The 16,824-nt window shown below is 37.1% G+C and overlaps 1 protein-coding gene and 2 pseudogenes across 1 annotated transcript; all 3 read left to right on the forward strand.

Annotated features, from left to right (window-relative positions):
* The first annotated feature begins 1,377 nt into the window (after window positions 1-1,377).
* LOC138941657 (uncharacterized) lies at window positions 1,378-2,530 on the forward strand (annotated as a pseudogene).
* Window positions 2,531-3,902: 1,372 nt separating this feature from the next.
* Window positions 3,903-4,989, forward strand: LOC138941658 (uncharacterized; annotated as a pseudogene).
* Window positions 4,990-13,375: 8,386 nt separating this feature from the next.
* Window positions 13,376-14,482, forward strand: LOC138941659 (uncharacterized). Its single transcript, XM_070311497.1, has one exon. It carries the CDS (start codon window positions 13,376-13,378, stop codon window positions 14,480-14,482), a length of 1,107 nt encoding a protein of 368 aa, XP_070167598.1.
* The last annotated feature ends 2,342 nt before the right edge of the window (window positions 14,483-16,824 follow it).

A 16,824-nucleotide genomic window follows, 5' to 3' on the forward strand; every position in this document is an offset into this window, starting at 1 on the left:
ATACATATGGTACATACATACATACGGTACATACATACATACATACATATATATATATACAGGGTGATTCAAAACAACCTTCTGTCCTTGCAATGTCATATACTTGACACTATTCTAAAACGACTTTTCCTTTGCCAAAATTTTTTCCGAGGCTTAGTTTTTAAATTATAAGACAAAATAGTTAACGAATTACAGGCCGCGTACGCGAGGCAGGCAGGAGCGGCGCAACTCATCGTCCGATGCTGGTGATTACGTGAGGCGCTCGCTGAGATCAACTGTTTGCTACATGCGATGGGGTGTATGTGTGAAAGAGAACGTATACGCGTATACACACACATACACATTCTCTCTCTCTCTTTCTCTTTTACACCCATCGCGTGTAGCAAACAGCTGATCGCACACACGCACTCTCTTTCTCTCTGTCTCTGTCTTTCTCTTTTACACCCATCGCGTGTAGCAAACAGCTGATCGCACACACGCACTCTTTCTCTCTCTCTCTCTCTCTCTCTCTCTCTCTCTCTCTCTCTCTCTCACTCACTGACTCTTACCTTGTATGTAGAGATTCGTTGCCCTCATACGACTCAAGAAGTAATATTTTTGTATGATACAACGAATAACTAACAAACTTTTTTCACACACGAATTGTACCACTTATCGAACTTTTACGAATTAATCCACGCACTTTATCGATAAACTGAATTTATTAATGATTATAACGGTTAATCACAACTACCGATTACTACCGATTAATTATTAAAATATCTCGAAGAAAGAAACGCGTTATTCGATGCGGAAACTGCGCGACGACAACAAGCAAGTTGTATCGGTACTAGCGTTGCCGGCATGCCGGCTGCCGGCTGCCGAACAACTGAATGTATCACATTACGCGTGATCGACGCGGACGCTATCATGTGTCCCGTGATCGGCTAAAGCCTCCGACATTGTAAATTCGATAGTTTCGAAAATATAAAACTATAAAATATGAAAATATAATGACGTATAATAACATCGTTTTTTTTAATAAATTCAGTTTATCGATAAAGTGCGTGGATTAATACGTAAAAGTTCGATAAGTGGTACAATTTGTGAGTGAAAAAAAGTTTGCTCGATTCGAAATTCGATTATTCTTCCCACATTCAATTATGATTGATAAATTTTTTATGCTTTAAGTTTATTAAAGCTATTGTACACGATAATGTTTATAAGTAATAAATAAATAAGAAATAATAATAATAATAAATAATTATAATAATCAATACTAATAATAAATAATAATAAATAATAATAATAATAAATAATAATAATAATAAATAATAAATAGTAATAATATATTATTTGTTCAGAAAGCATTTTAAAGCGCAGATCGCCAAAAAAATCATGCCAAAAAAATTTCAATATTTATCAAAAAGGCGAAAGAATCAAATAATTAATCGTGAATTGATTTATTATAAACATTCAAAACAAGTATATTCAATCAATTCGAATATAGCATCTGATATAATAGAAGGAAATAGTAGTAACAATAATTTAACAAATGTCGATGATACATTTAATAAAACTAATAAAATTAATATTTTGTCTCAAGATCTTAATGAAATGAGTGAATCAAGTGTAAAATCACAATCTGATAAAGAAAATAATAAGGAACATAACGTTGAAGTACAAGATTATATTTCTCATATAAGTAATATTTCTGATTGTAGCTATAAAATGAGTTTACAAAAAGATTTACAAAAATTAATTATTGAACGAAATATTGCAGAATACTGTTAACGAATTACTTACTATTTTAAGGAAACATGGTCATGTAGATTTGCCTAAAGACGTGAGAGTGTTACTTCAAACGCCATGAAATGCATCTGTAAATATTAAATCTCTGGGTAATAGTCGCTACATACATTTTGGTATTTTTTCTCCTTTAAAGCGATCCATACAAATATATTCTGGATTTATTACTGGGAACAAAATTAAATTAAATATTAATATTGATGATTTACAAATTTCCAAAAGTTCAGGTAACCAATTTTGGCCTATAATGGCATCTATTGAAGATGTAGATACGTATACATCACCTTTTATAATTGGTATTTATCATGGCATATGCAAACCTAATAACGCTAACGATTTTTTGTTCGACTTTGTTAATGATTTTATTCTTCTTTCTCAAACAGACATCATTGTTTCTAATAAAAATTATACAGTAATTTTTAATGCAATATTATGTGATGCCCCGACGAAATCATTTATTACTAACACAAAAAGTCATACAGGATATTTCTATTGCTCTAAATGTATTCAGGAAGGTGATTTTGTACGTAATAGAGTAGTTTTTCTAGAAATTCACAACATGTTACATACAAATGACACATTTAAAAATCGTACATATATTGAACATCACATAAATGATTCCATATTAGAAAAACTCGCGATTGAAATAATATCTCAAATTCCATTAGATTATATGCATCTTGTTTGCTTAGATGTTGTCAAGCGATTGCTGCAACTATGGGTCAGAGGAAATAGAAATTAGATTATCTTCAGAGGCTGTAAATTCAATTTCGTGTTATTTAATTGCATTGGAATCCTTTATTCCAGCAGAATTTGCAAGAAAACTTAGAGGTTTAAATTATATTGATAGATGGAAAGCTACAAAATTTCGCTAATTTCTGCTTTATACCGGAATGGTTGTTATAAAATTAGTATTGCCTATAAATTGCTACAATCATTTTCTTTCTCTTAGTGTTGGGATTAGAATATTAACTAATCAAAAACTATATGTGCCATTCAACGCTTATGCGAATTTGTTGTTATTGCACTTTGTTTCAAATTATGGAAATATTTATGGCGACGGGTATATGTCGCACATTCACAATCTTCTAAATCTCATCTTTCCAATGATGTACAAAATTTTGATTCTTTAGATAACTTTAGTTGCTTTAAATTTGAAAATTACATGCAAAAAATTAAAAAAAAATTACATCAATTGAGAGGCTTTAGAAGAGTTTTCTAATCGTACTTTTGAAGAATTACAGCTTTTCATTCAATCATGTAAAATGCAACAATATCAGATTGCTTTTATAAGAAAAATAACGTCATTTCTCATGTCCAATTCAAAAATTTTAAAATTGCAGCCAATGAAGCTGATAACTGTGCTATACTTTGTGATAAATTTGTAATATTTATCTTGGATATATTTAAAAAAGACTGTGTTTGTTATATTCGTGAAAAACGTTTTTTAAATCCAAAGGCTTTCTTTCATATACCTTGCTCTTCAGAAAGACTTGGAATATTTTTAATATCAAATACTATTACTACAGAAATAATTAAAATTTCAGTAACACAAGTAAAAAAGACGTTTCAAAATTAAATGTTTTAATGAAATTGGTTCTTATATTACAATACCATTGCAAGCCACTAATAATTAAATGTTATAACTTTTCGGTTGAATATATTTTAATTTTTTAAATTTTTATATGCGTATGTTTTATATGATTAAATTTATATGCATCATATGCAACAAACGTACGATTCTTTTGTCTTTATATGAAATATTGCAAATACAAATTTTGATGGATCTTTAGTTCATGGCTAGAAATATTTCAAAGGTGAGTGTATAGTATTTTACTGTAACAAAGATTCATATTTCATTTTATATGAGTTAAACAAATAACGTGAAAAAAAAAGATTTGGAAGATTGTTTAATCTACATTCTGTTTGACAATTTTCTTTTTCGAATGACTTTTTTTTTAATCTGTAATTTGTAAACACGAAGAATCAATATTCCTAAATTTTATATCAAAAGTAACAAAAGTATTATACAATATGTATCAATGTTAGAACAAATTTGACAAGAAAATTAATCTTACAACAATTTAAGTTTTGTTTTCATTAAAAATGATATTATGTCCAACTTCCTTTTGTTTCTAAAATGATAATATTGATGTTATTACGAACTAATTTCTATTTTCAGTTTTTTAAACGTTATACACTTCCCATATTTTCCATAAAATAAGTTGTGAAAATAAGATATATGTAGTAGTTAAATTTTTATCAGATTCTACATATTCTGAAATTCCAACAGCATGGCTTTTTAAAGATAAGGAGGATATTCAGCAATGTTAGTGACTACCTCGAACGGCAAAAACAGTGTAATATTAATAATAAACTATGAAAGTCCCGATTCTATATGGAATAGTTATGAAGTGGATATCGTAAAATATTGTAGTAAATATTTGCATTAATATAATCGTCAAGTTTATAACATAAAACATAAAGTAACATATAGAAAAAATAAAATCATTTTTTATGTTTTTACCACTTAGTTAAATAATGAATTACTATCATAATATACAAATATATGTACATGCAAAGTATATAATGTAAAATACAGATTTAATTATCAGTAAATATTAAAACTATTATGCTAGTCAGTGAATGAAAAATCTAAATGTTATTTTTTTTTCTTTACTACATCTCTTGAATCAGCTCGAAAGAATGCAGCAGATTCCAATTATAGCACAACCGACGAAGAACGACTGGGCCGAGGAAAAAGACAACGTATTTTGTATAGTCGTTTCAGCGATGAAGAAGAATATGATCATCAATCTCAACTTCGAAAATATATAAAAAATAAAGTACCGTTGACACATATTTTACTATAATTGCGTCCATTTTGGACACTTTTGTACTGAAAGCATTATTTTATCTTTATCATGTAATGAGTATTAAAGATAGATTGATGCTATCAACATGAAAATGTGCAAAGCGAATGCATATTTCCTTTATATTATAGCATAATTTTCATATAACTATTTTGTATTATTATTGTTTATGAATCCTTGCAATGTAATATATTTAAACAAAAAAATGTAATATTGGAATAAAAATGTTGGGTTCTATTTACAGAAAAACAAATTAAAACTGCTGTTCAGGCAACCACTAATATGTTCAGCAACTACCATCATGTCCTCCAAACTTGGATTTTATTAACAAAGAACAACAAAACAAGATCTTAAATATTAATAATGACAACAGACACAACAAAATGATTACTTCAAAATGGTATTTCTTTATGATAAAAATATGTAAAATATGATAATTATTATTGCATGATTACAGTAATATTATACATGGTAATTTATACATTTCCAGAAGAAGAAAATGTATTGGTAATAACAAATATGGGAGACAAGGAAAATAAATATTCCAATCTGTACAATGTACCCATAATATTACAAGGTATATAAATTACAATATTAAAATCCCCATTAAGTGTAAAACATTAACTGTAAAACTACAAACTTTAATTTTATAGGGAACGTTTCACCGAGTCAAAACTTAGATGATATCTCTAATATAAAAGGTAAATCATTTTGGCATATTATTTGTACTCAACTCATAAGTTATCATTTTGTGTGTAACGATACGTTACCAGCCTCGCGGGCCGACCAGCCGCCCGCAATTTTGAGGCTCGGCGCCTATGGCACCCCTAAACTTCCACACCCGTGTATCGGCCCCACCGTGGGGCCGCCCCATCACGCGCTCCCACCACGCGCCGACTCGCGTGAGTGGGAGGCCGGCCGCCGGTATATAAGGCGCTCCGGCGAGCATAGCGTTACCCAGTTCCCGATCCCGATTCCTGTCACGTACAACCCTCCGGATCCTGAACCACCTCTCGCGTTACACCAGGCTACGGGCTTCCCGTAGTTAGGCCGGGCTTCCCGGTTGCTGGGACGGCGCACCCTGATACCTCGCGTTACACCGGGCTACGGGCTTCCCGTAGTTAGGCCGGGCTTCCCGGTTGCCGGGAAGGCGCATCCTGATATCCCGCGTTACACCAGGCTACGGGCTTCCCGTAGTTAGGCCGAGCTTCCCGGTTGCTGGGACGGCGCACCCTGATACCTCGCGTTACACCGGGCTACGGGCTTCCCGTAGTTAGGCCGGGCTTCCCGGTTGCTGGGACGGCGCCTCCTACTAGCCGATAAGTTCGCGCCGCGTTATACCGTAAGACCATTTGCATATATACCGTGACCCGTTTGTATCGTAAGACCGCTTTGGTCTCCGTGCTCTAGTAGCTTCTAGTACCGCTTTGTACATATACCGCGACCTGATACATTGTAATACCGTTGTACCTATACCGTAATCAGTAAGACCGCTCCGGACTCCGCGCCCTGATAGATTCTAGCACCGGTTGTATATATACCGCGACCCGTTCTTATTATAAGACCGCATTGTACATACCGAGACTTTCAACTAGAGAGTTAATTAGACCTTAGGACTCCCGCCAGTGTCGCGCCGTTTCTATCTTCACCCATGGCCCTCAAACTACTACGGGAGCGTCAGTCCTTTTAAGGATAGACCGCCGAGAACGCCGACGCCCCGTCCTTTTAAGGATAAGGCAGTCCGGCAGTTGGAATTACATTGAGGGCCCCGCGACACCCCGTAGTGTTTAAGATCTGTACTGTACCAATAATAATAATCGTAGTTTAATTGCATGCAAACCCCGCGACTGCGGAACACGGCCGTTTGAGCCACGCTCGCTTCCCGAGCTCCACGCGCACAATTGTATACACGCACCGTTCCCGCATGTTGCTTCGCGCTTAGCTTTAAGTGTTAAATACCTGTTGTAATAACCGCATGAATAAACAGACGCGTTTAAACCGATTACCCGAAGGTAAAGTAAGTTGGAGTTTCCCCCTTCTCCCGAATCCTGGCACCGGCGAGCCTTGATCCGCGGCGTACGGGAAAGGTGAACCGTTACATGTGTATATAATTTTTTTTATCATATTGCAGATAGTATACAACAAATGTTGCGTATGCAAGCAGTAGCAAATATTACATTAAAATATTTACAGCAAAGATTATTAAAAATATAAACGGCCATTAAACACCGCGCGTTAAGTCCTGAAACAATTAATGATGATGTCATAGCGCCATTTTTACCATTAATAACAATTGAAGTTATAAAAGAGTTTGATGCACTACTAAAATATCAGCTGAAGCTGTGAGACACTTTGTAAGTACAAAAATTTTAGCATGATTAGCACATTGATAACGATGTAGAAATTTTTGATTACTATGATCACTTTAAATATATAATTTAAATCCCACAAAAAAACCTCACAAAGGTAAAAAAAAATACGCCAAGTATATAAAAAAATCCCAACTTGTATATAAAAAAAGTTTAATATTTACCCTTAAAAAATAACTTTAAAAAAACTTTTCCTTGAAAAATAATTTTCATAAAAAATAAAAAACTGAAAAATGATTTTCCTCTAAAAAAATAACTCTAAAAGATAAAAACCTTTAAAAAATAAAAAATCAAAACTAAATATGATATCAAGTTAACTAGTCAACTACATAGAACAGTTCAGTTTTTAATTTGAAATAATATTTGTTTGATAAAATCAGTCTTGCGTTTATAGAAATATTATATTTCCTCGAGAAAATTAAAATGCACTTTATTTTTATAGAATTACTGTTATATTGAGATCTTGGATGAGGAGCCGATTTTGATTAGACGATTGTTATCAGAAATGATACATATAAAGAGGCAGTCAAATAGTTTAAATTTACAGAGCGACACAGACAACCTTGATCAAGCTTATTTACCAATATTGGAGAATCTGTTTGAATGTTAGATTTTATTTTTGTTATTAATTCTGTTTTTTATCTTGAACACAGTTGTCTACAGTTAGTCGTGTTTTAGCAATCGACACGTACGGTTATTTTTTCTCGTTCTGTGCTTTCGCGTCCTCATGGTGAGTGCCTCCTTCAAAGTTTATTTTTCACATAACAGCGGTAATAATTTTCCCAGATCAAATGCATCTTATGTTGTTGCATCTTTTCTAATTGTTGGAACCGTTAGGAAGTTTTACTTGAGGATGTGGAGCGCATGATAGATCTAAGGTTAAACTCCGAATTTGACGACTCTTGACCTTTTCTTTTATATGTGACGTACGTCTTTTATCTGGATTGCTTATATTGTTTTTATCCACTTTCTTGTAATAATTGTCACATCGTTTATCATTATTAATTTTCAGTCATGGACAACTTTTGACATTCTAATATCTATACTGAAGATGGCCAGAAGATGGACCGAAACGTTTATATATTGAATTACTAATTTTAATCTTTAGATTTATTTTGCGTCTTCTATCTTGCGCACGGCTCCTATTAGCCCTCTACAGTCTACAATATTAATGTTACTGTTATTATGTCCCTCCCCTCAAATAAGTATCATATATAATATATAAAACAGCACAATTATATTGCGGATTTTGTTCCAAATGGTGCATCATAAAACTACTTAACTTTTAATGCAATAATGTTGATCACATCAATCACCAATTTCGAGTTTAAAAGTGCCTCATGCCAAACTGATCGAGTTGTTTTGAAATTAATCATAAGCTTTACCAGATAGGCCTGTAACGAAAAAGTTTAAAATTAAAGTGACATAAAAAAACTTGGCGTGCCCGAGTCGCATTATAAGTCATTTATTTTTATTAATATATTGATAATGATTTCTGATAATTAACATATTGATAATGATTTCTCATAATCTTTTGGAAATTTTTATTTCAGATCGGGCATGCCAAGCATTTGAATGTCACTTTAATTTTGAATTTTTTCGTTACAGGCCTATCTGGTAAAGCTTATGATTAATTTCAAAACAACTCGATCAGTTTGGCACGGGGCACTTTTAAACTCGAAATTGATGATCGATGTGATCGACGTTATTGCATTAAAAGTTAAGGCTCCTGAGTAGTCGCCGTGAAACTCCGAGTTGACGGTGGCGACATAGGAATAAAGATGCTGCGGTAGGAATAAGAACCTTATCCAACGACTTATTATATAAGTGAACTGGGATTTATTTGTAATTTTCGGCTGGATTTTTTAGCTCACGCCTACTACTCGCTGCTCCCCTCTTATCCCTCGCTCCTTAGCAACGCATCACCGCATCGTAAATCGTAACTAAGGAGTGCATTACTTAGTCTCAAAAACGTGCGTATCACAAATGTGATAGCACAATACTTGGATAATCATAAAACATAAATATTTTAAATTGTTATAGAATACTCGATATAAAATGAAGCAAATAAAACGCCATTATTTGAATATAGTTATAATTTAATACAAAATTACAAACAAATGTGTCAAAATTTATTCATCCTTGTTATCACTAACATCAACATTCTCTACCGATCGGTTACAACTATTCGGATGATTGTCGTAATTACTTGTTGTAATTTTATATTAAATTATAACTATGTTCAAATAGTGGCGTTTTATTTACTTCATTTTATATAAAATGTATAAAATAATAAGATTGTAAGTTTAACAAAAATTATGCCCAGTTTCGTGAATAAATTAAAAGAAAATTGCCTTCGGAAAGTGCAAATTAAAAAAAAATTTAATTTAATTAACTTTACTTTACATGAATAAATATTCGTTGCTAGATTGTATAAAAAAGAATGAGAAAAAAAGTGCCAGGGACAAGAATTGAACCCGGGTCTGATGCATGATGGTCACCCGCTTTAATGCCCGAGCTACGCCGCCTTCTCGATAATCGATCTAACAGAGCTGTATATAAGAAAAGCCATATTATTTAAATCAAATTTTTTTGGATATGGCTGAACATTGCGCCCTTTCTTTGCTCAAGTATTTTTCTAATAGAGTACTACACTATATAATAGATACATAAAAGATACCCAGTCAGCCAGGTCTGTTCTAACAGATATTGCCAAGTGCTTGCTACAAATTATTGTCAGCAAAAAGGCTACAAATTTGGTACAAGAGTTGTTATTACCGATTAAGCTGGCAGATTGCCGGCAAGAATCAAGCAAAGCTTGCTAACATAACTACACAGCAAATTGGCGGCAGAAACCGAGCAAAGCTTGCTGACATGACTGACATCAGATTGTCGGCAAAAACTGAGCAGGATCTAGAGTGCGCAATCTGATGGCAAATTGGCAGCAAAAACCGAACAAAATCTGCAGCTTATTACAAAGTATTATAAAATAGTTCAGTCGCTTATCGCTATGCGGCGCGTTATTCATTATCTATACCCGTATTCAAATTCTTGTCATGAGTGTATATAAAGCCTACAAAATATGCTAATAATATTATAATATATATATTTCTATCAGTTCAATTTTTGACACAATTCTTATACAGATATTGAATTGATTTTTTGCAAATCGGACAGATAATTGTTCGATTTTCACTTATTCAAACAATTTCTGTCCAAAAAGATCTTTAATTTTATAAATTAAGTTATTTGAATTTACCTATATGTTTTAACATATTAATATATGATTTTATATAATGTCTAATTATCTAATGGCCATTTTATGACCAAAACTTATCATCATTTTATTACTTAGGGTTAAGGCTTTAAATCTATTTAAATATATATTTTTATATGAATGGCCAAAAGCTGCAGAATTTGTTCGGTTTTTGCTGACAATCTGCTATCAGATTGTCTTGCGCAGATCTTGCTCGATTTTTGCCATCAATTTGACGTCAAATCATGTCAAGCTTTGCTCGGTTTTTGCCGTCAATTTGCTGTCAGGTCAACAAGCTTTGTCACCAAAACACAAGCTTAATGCGGACACAGATGGCACTGGATTTGTTACCAAGTTTTGAGCGAATTTGATGCCAATTTGGCAACAATTTGTTATCAAATTGCTTACTGGGTATATACTATATATATGTTACATGGTAGCTACAAGTTACCAGCGTGTTACCCATATGTCAGAATTTTTATGCAGCGCCTAACGTTGCAAATCAATGAACTATGAGGCTTGAAAAGTGACGTTTTGGCAGTCCAAATTATTCTCGTGTGCCATTTCGTAATTATTCACTTTATGCTAATGCTATGATGTGCAACGTATTTATGAAACTTATAAAATTGTCCGAAAACTAAGCTTAGCAAGTTAAGTATTATGTAAAAAGAACATTTTCCACTTTTTTCGACAATTGTCAAACTACATGTTTTCCCGTATGACTAGGCTTACTTTGACACTCATTTTACAGTTATTTATTAATTGTCAAAGGAAAAGCTTAGTTTTCGGACAATTTTACTAAAGCGATCTGTAGTCTTGTTTCTTTAAAATATCTTTTTATTTAAAAATGGCACGCAAGAATTCTCAGCGTGTCATTTCTCACTTTTTTCTCACAATACATTATATATAATACTTATTTGGGAAGAGGGACATAATAACAGTAATTCTATAAAAATAAAGTGCATTTTAATTTTCTCGAGGAAATCTATATAATATTTCTATAAATGCAAGACTGATTTTATCAAACAAATATTATTTCAAATTAAAAATTGAACTGTTTTTATGTACTTGACTGGTTAATTTGATATCATATTTAGTTTTGATTTGTGATTTTTTAAAGGTTTTTAGAATTATTATATATCTTTTAGAATTATTTTTTAGAGGAAAATCATTTTTTATTTTTTTATTTTTTACGAAAATTATTTTTCAAGGAAAATTTTTTTTTTTTAATTATTTTTTAAGGGTAAATATTAAACTTTTTTTACGTACAAGTTGGGATGTTTTATATATTTGACGTATTTTTTTTTACCTGTGTGAGGTTTTTTGTGGGATCTCATTGCTTTTTGTAAAAATTTAAAAAATTTGACATTTTTCCTGCAAAATATAAAATACTACATTATACAGTATTTATGTGTATGCGATTTTTTTTAATTTATTCAATAGAAAGGAACTTTTTTTTTTTTAAATTATATAAACAGTATATATTTACAAAACTTATACTATATTGTATATAAGTATTGAATACAAGATTATAAATAATCTGAAGTATCAAGCACTTATCTATCTTATTTTTATAGATAATTTTAATACAGAAATTAAACTGTATACAAACCGTATAATCCATAATAATAATATAACTGAATAAATATCAAAATATAGAAAGCAATAGAAAAGAAATTGTTTTTATTACGAAGATGGACTTGTTCCTTATTCATACATTTCATATGGATATGACACAAGTCCATTCTATTGAATAAAAGTATACATTTTAAGTAGGATAGTATGGCCGGTTTTGGCTCAGTTTTGTGTGAGTGTGAGAGAGAGGGTATCGTTGGGGAGGAAGAGAGAGAGATAGTTTCGGAGCAGTTTGTGGCCACCCGAGGGATGGAGAGCGGGCTGGGCGGGTGCATGGGGGGGGGTAAGTAGGGTGAGAGGGGAAGCGCGGCCGGGGGGAAGCGGTGGGTACGAGTCGCCGAGAGCGCTCGAGAGATGGCGCTCGGGGGTGGCGGTTCCTCCCGATTCGCGACCTTGACGCGACTCGCGCTTCTACCGCGCGATCCGCCGTCGCGATTCTTTAGGGGGGCGCGCCGCTTCTAGCGCGCGATCCGCCGTCGCGATTCTTTAGGGGGACGCGCCGCTTCTAGCGCGCGATCCGCGAGCGGGCGGCGGGCGCCCGGCGTCGAGGGGGCGGGGGATCGTCGGTGGGCGGTCGAGCGGACGGAGGGGCGTCCCTCGTCGCTCTCCTCTTCTCGAGGCGCGCGTAGCGCGAGCGCGCTTGTCGCGTTTCGGGGGGCGAGTTTTTTTCCATTTTCCGGCGACGTCGCGCGTCCGGTGACGAGACGCGTCCGAGAGCGAGTATCCGGTTCGGTTAATCGGGGGCGCGTCCTCGCTATTTTCCCCGTTATAAAAGGACGCCGCGATGGTCTCGAGGTATTAATACGTTCGAGAATATTTCGCGGCGCGATGAAGCGCGCGCCGAGCGCTTTAACGAGATTAGCCGGAAGAGCGGTGAATGTTCGAATCGGAAGTATCGAGGATATATGGAATTTGGAGATACCGAATTGTTTGAAGAAAGAACTACGCGAACGTTATATAGTGGATCGTTTGTACTGTATAGAAGAGATCGGCTTCGCGGAAGAGTTCGTGCGAGGGGCGAGCGAGACGCGATTCGACGAACCTTTCGCGAATGTCGGAGCCGATGGCTATTTGCTCTATCGCAGTTGGAAACAGCGATACGGAATTCCGAAATTTTCGTGGGAGGTGAATCACGTCGTGCATTGTTTCTTTAAGTTCGGTTGCCGATTCGAGAACGGAGAGTATTTCGAGGAGAACGAGAGATATTGCGCGTATTGCGCGCGTAGCTCGAGTTTCGCGAAAAGCGTATCGACGCACGTGACGAAAACGGTGTATAGCGAGATGATGCCCGCTTGCGATCTCGTCGACGAGGTTTTCGACGTGTCGAATAATTGGTGCGCCGGCTGCGAGACGAGAGCTTTGTTCTACATCGAGAATTACGACGAGGAGGAGACGTGGTTTATTTGTAAAAAATCTTGGCGTTCGTTAGACGACGAGTGACGAATCGAGAAACGATGGAGGCGCGCGATCTTCTCGATAGCGCGCGGGACATCGCGACGGGGAACGCGTATCGCGCGTGGGCGCAACGGTGCGACGAACGTCTCGAGTCTCTGCGGGAGAGATGTCGAGGAGAGCGCCGAGGGAGATCGACCGGAGCGATCAATTCTCTTATCGCTCGAATCGTTCGATTAACGGGCGCGAGAGACGATCTGCGTCGACGTTTCGAACGCGTGGGAGGCGATGTAGAGGAACGCGAGGGATTCTCGTGGTCCGAGATCGAGACGGCTTTCTCTAGACGCGTTTTAACCGGCGCGGTTATTAATTTCGATTATATCGAACCTCGACGATTTCTCGAGGACGCTAGAGATACCGTGCTCGATCGAATACGCGATGTTATGAATGAATATAACGGTGTTAAGGTCAATACCGTGTTTATTGGCGAGTTCGTTTCGGGCGACAAGATCGATGTTAAGACTATTGTCACGAAGAATTATCCGCTTCTACCTCTTTCCGACTTGCGAGAGTGGTACGAGAAGCGAGTGGTCGACGCTACTCTAGCCTCGTTGGAAGAATTTCAGGAGCGCGATAGCGGATGGGCGTTATCGCGAATATTCAATTTAACTGTGAACGTGAACAGATACAATCCTATGCACGCGAGATGTCACGTCAAATTGCCGCGAGAGATCATGTTGAAGAAAGCGGTAATAAACGTGCAATCTAATGACAATGCGTGTTTCGCATGGGCGGTGGTCGCCGCTCTGTATCCAGCTGAAAAAAACGCGGGTCGGGAATCTTCGTACCCGCATTACACGACAGTGCTGAATCTGAAGGGCGTTAAATTTCCTATGAGTTTGAACAAAATTACTAGATTCGAGCGTATTAACGACATATCTATTAATGTGTATACCGTTCGAAATAAAAAGGAGGGAAAAGACGGTTGTCGCGTTGTTCCTTTGCGTCTCACTGACGATAAAAAGGACAGACACGTTAATCTGCTGTATTTTGACGATATGACGCAACGAGATGACGCGACGCATTTCGCGTGGATCAAGAATCTGTCGCGACTCGTCGGCTCGCAACTCAGCGGTAGACGACATAAATCGCATATATGCGAACGGTGAGTACTAATTAAAAAAATCGTCGCGCGATGTTGATGATGCGCGAGATTTAAAATGTGCGTTATGTCGCAGATGCATGCACTATTTTCGAACGACCGATAAGTTATCGGCTCACATACATATAATATGTATAATATGTAGTTTTATTTAATAAAAATACATTTTATCATAATACAGCTGTTTTATTTATCCAAGAATTGTGCGATTCGTCCATTCCTAACCATTTCACGTAAATCTTGTCACCTTTTCGACGCAGCACCTTTTCTACGAGATACACGTCGGGATCGCCAACACGCAGCAATTCGTGCTCGTAGAATCCTCCAGCGATCGGCTCGCCGCGCGAATCCTTTAACAGATACGTTACGGGATTAGTCCGTTGTATCTTAGTTATTCGAAAAATCTCTGTAGTCCAGTTGGGTGTGAAGCCTTTCTCGAAAATCGTCTTAAATTTACTGATGCGTACCGGATCGGCTACTTTGAATTTCGCCGGAGCCGCGATTTTTATATTGCTGTATACAGTATTTAAAAGTTTATCGGCAATTTTTGGAGTTACGTCGACAGGTCTCATATTTATAGTGCGATGTTTTCGCGTGTTATATTCCTCGACGAGTCGTGGTAACTCGTCGATCCACTTGTACGTTCCATTTAGCGTGAAGTACTTCCACATAGAATTTTTGAGCGTACGATTGAATCGTTCGACTATCGACGCTTTCATCACCGAATATGTCGAATAATGATTTATTCCGTGCTTCTTCGCGAAATTTCGCATATCGGCATTGTAAAATTCTTTTCCTTTATCGGTCTGTAGATTTTTCGGACACCTCTTAGAGTCTCGTATTATTTTAGATAACGCTCGAGTAACTTCGTTTGCGCTTTTGCTCTTAAGCGGTACAGCCCATGCGTATTTGCTTAATACGTCGATAACGGTGAGTATGTAGTTGTGGCCTTTGTTGAGTCTCGCGTAAGGACGCATCTCGACCACATCCGCTTGCCATAGGTCGTCGTACCCGCGCACCGCAACGCGACGACGCGAGAAGTTTCTTCTCGCTGGCGCGTTCAATTCCTCGTGCTAGTCTTCGTTTTTTAACGCTCATAATTCTTTTTTCTTTCTCTCGAGAATAACGTTGAATTGAATCTCTTTTTCGAGCGATTCGCCGCTCCCGCTAATCTCTCTTTCGAGCGGATCGTCGCTCCCGTTAATCTCTCTTTCGAGCGGTTCGCCGCTCCCGCTAATCTCTCTTTCGAGCGGTTCGCCGCTCCCGCTAATCTTTGCCAGTTCTCTCACTCTTCCCGATAGCTCGTCCGCGTCTCTCTTCAATCGCGACGTTGAATTTTCCAATTCTCGTATCTTCGCCACGGATTTCGCCGCGGAATTCGCAGCGATGCGCGATTTTTGGGTTAGTTCCTGTATTACTTTACCTTGATTGAACATTATTTTACGATCGCTCGCGTTTCTTGTCGAGGACTCCGCCGCGTTGAGCGATATAGTATTTTTCGCGGCCTCGATTTGATCGCCTAAACCTTTGATTCGTTTATCCAAAACATCGATCCGTTTATCTAGAGCGTTAGCGCTCGTTTCTATTCTCGAAATGGAATTTTCCGCAGCGTCTATTCGTTTACCCAGAACGTCATCGCGCGTTTTTATCTCGGAAACGAAACTCTCCGCGACGTCTATTCGTTTACCCAGAGCGCTATCAAGCTGAGCGAGTCTCGTGAACAGTAGAATGACGCCCTGCCCCGCTTCGTTCGCGTCTTTTCTCAATTGCGATGTGATTCCCTCGACGTAGCTTTTGCTTGTCGCATCGGCGTCCTCCTCAGGTTGAGCTAAGCGTTTTATCTTACGCTCTCTCGCGTCGTATTCGATGGAAGAGCTTAGACACAGCGCGTTATCGCGCACGTAACTTCGCAGAGATTCGATAGCCGGACGTAGTCTTCCGGTTCTCGCGTCGTAGCCTCGATTTTTTAAAGGCGAGCCAAATTTGCTCACGGACATCGCGAATTCCGCGTACGACTGCGACGGTCATCCACGCGACAGTTCGATTTATACGATCGCTCCTGTTTCGCGAAGCTCCTCGATTATCGATAGAATCTCGTTTTCGTGAGCGTTGTTGCCGGCTCGACGCGAAGCGTCTAACAATCGCAGACGATCCACTAATTCGTTTGGATCGTCCCAATGGACGTAATCGATTTTATTGTTCGTGACACGCATAGTCGACGATACGCGACCCGCGCCTGTTTTTTTCGCGCCGCTGTTGTGAATAAGCGGAGCGATAATGAATTTGTATTTGTATCCTTTATTTCCTAAGACAGATTTTTTAGCGTCATGATCACGTCTATGAGCGTTC

Source organism: Polyergus mexicanus, unplaced genomic scaffold (genome assembly GCF_030449975.1).
Source record: "Polyergus mexicanus isolate NDT 795.1 unplaced genomic scaffold, iyPolMexi1.0 SCAF_20, whole genome shotgun sequence".
Lineage (NCBI taxonomy): Eukaryota > Metazoa > Arthropoda > Insecta > Hymenoptera > Formicidae > Polyergus > Polyergus mexicanus.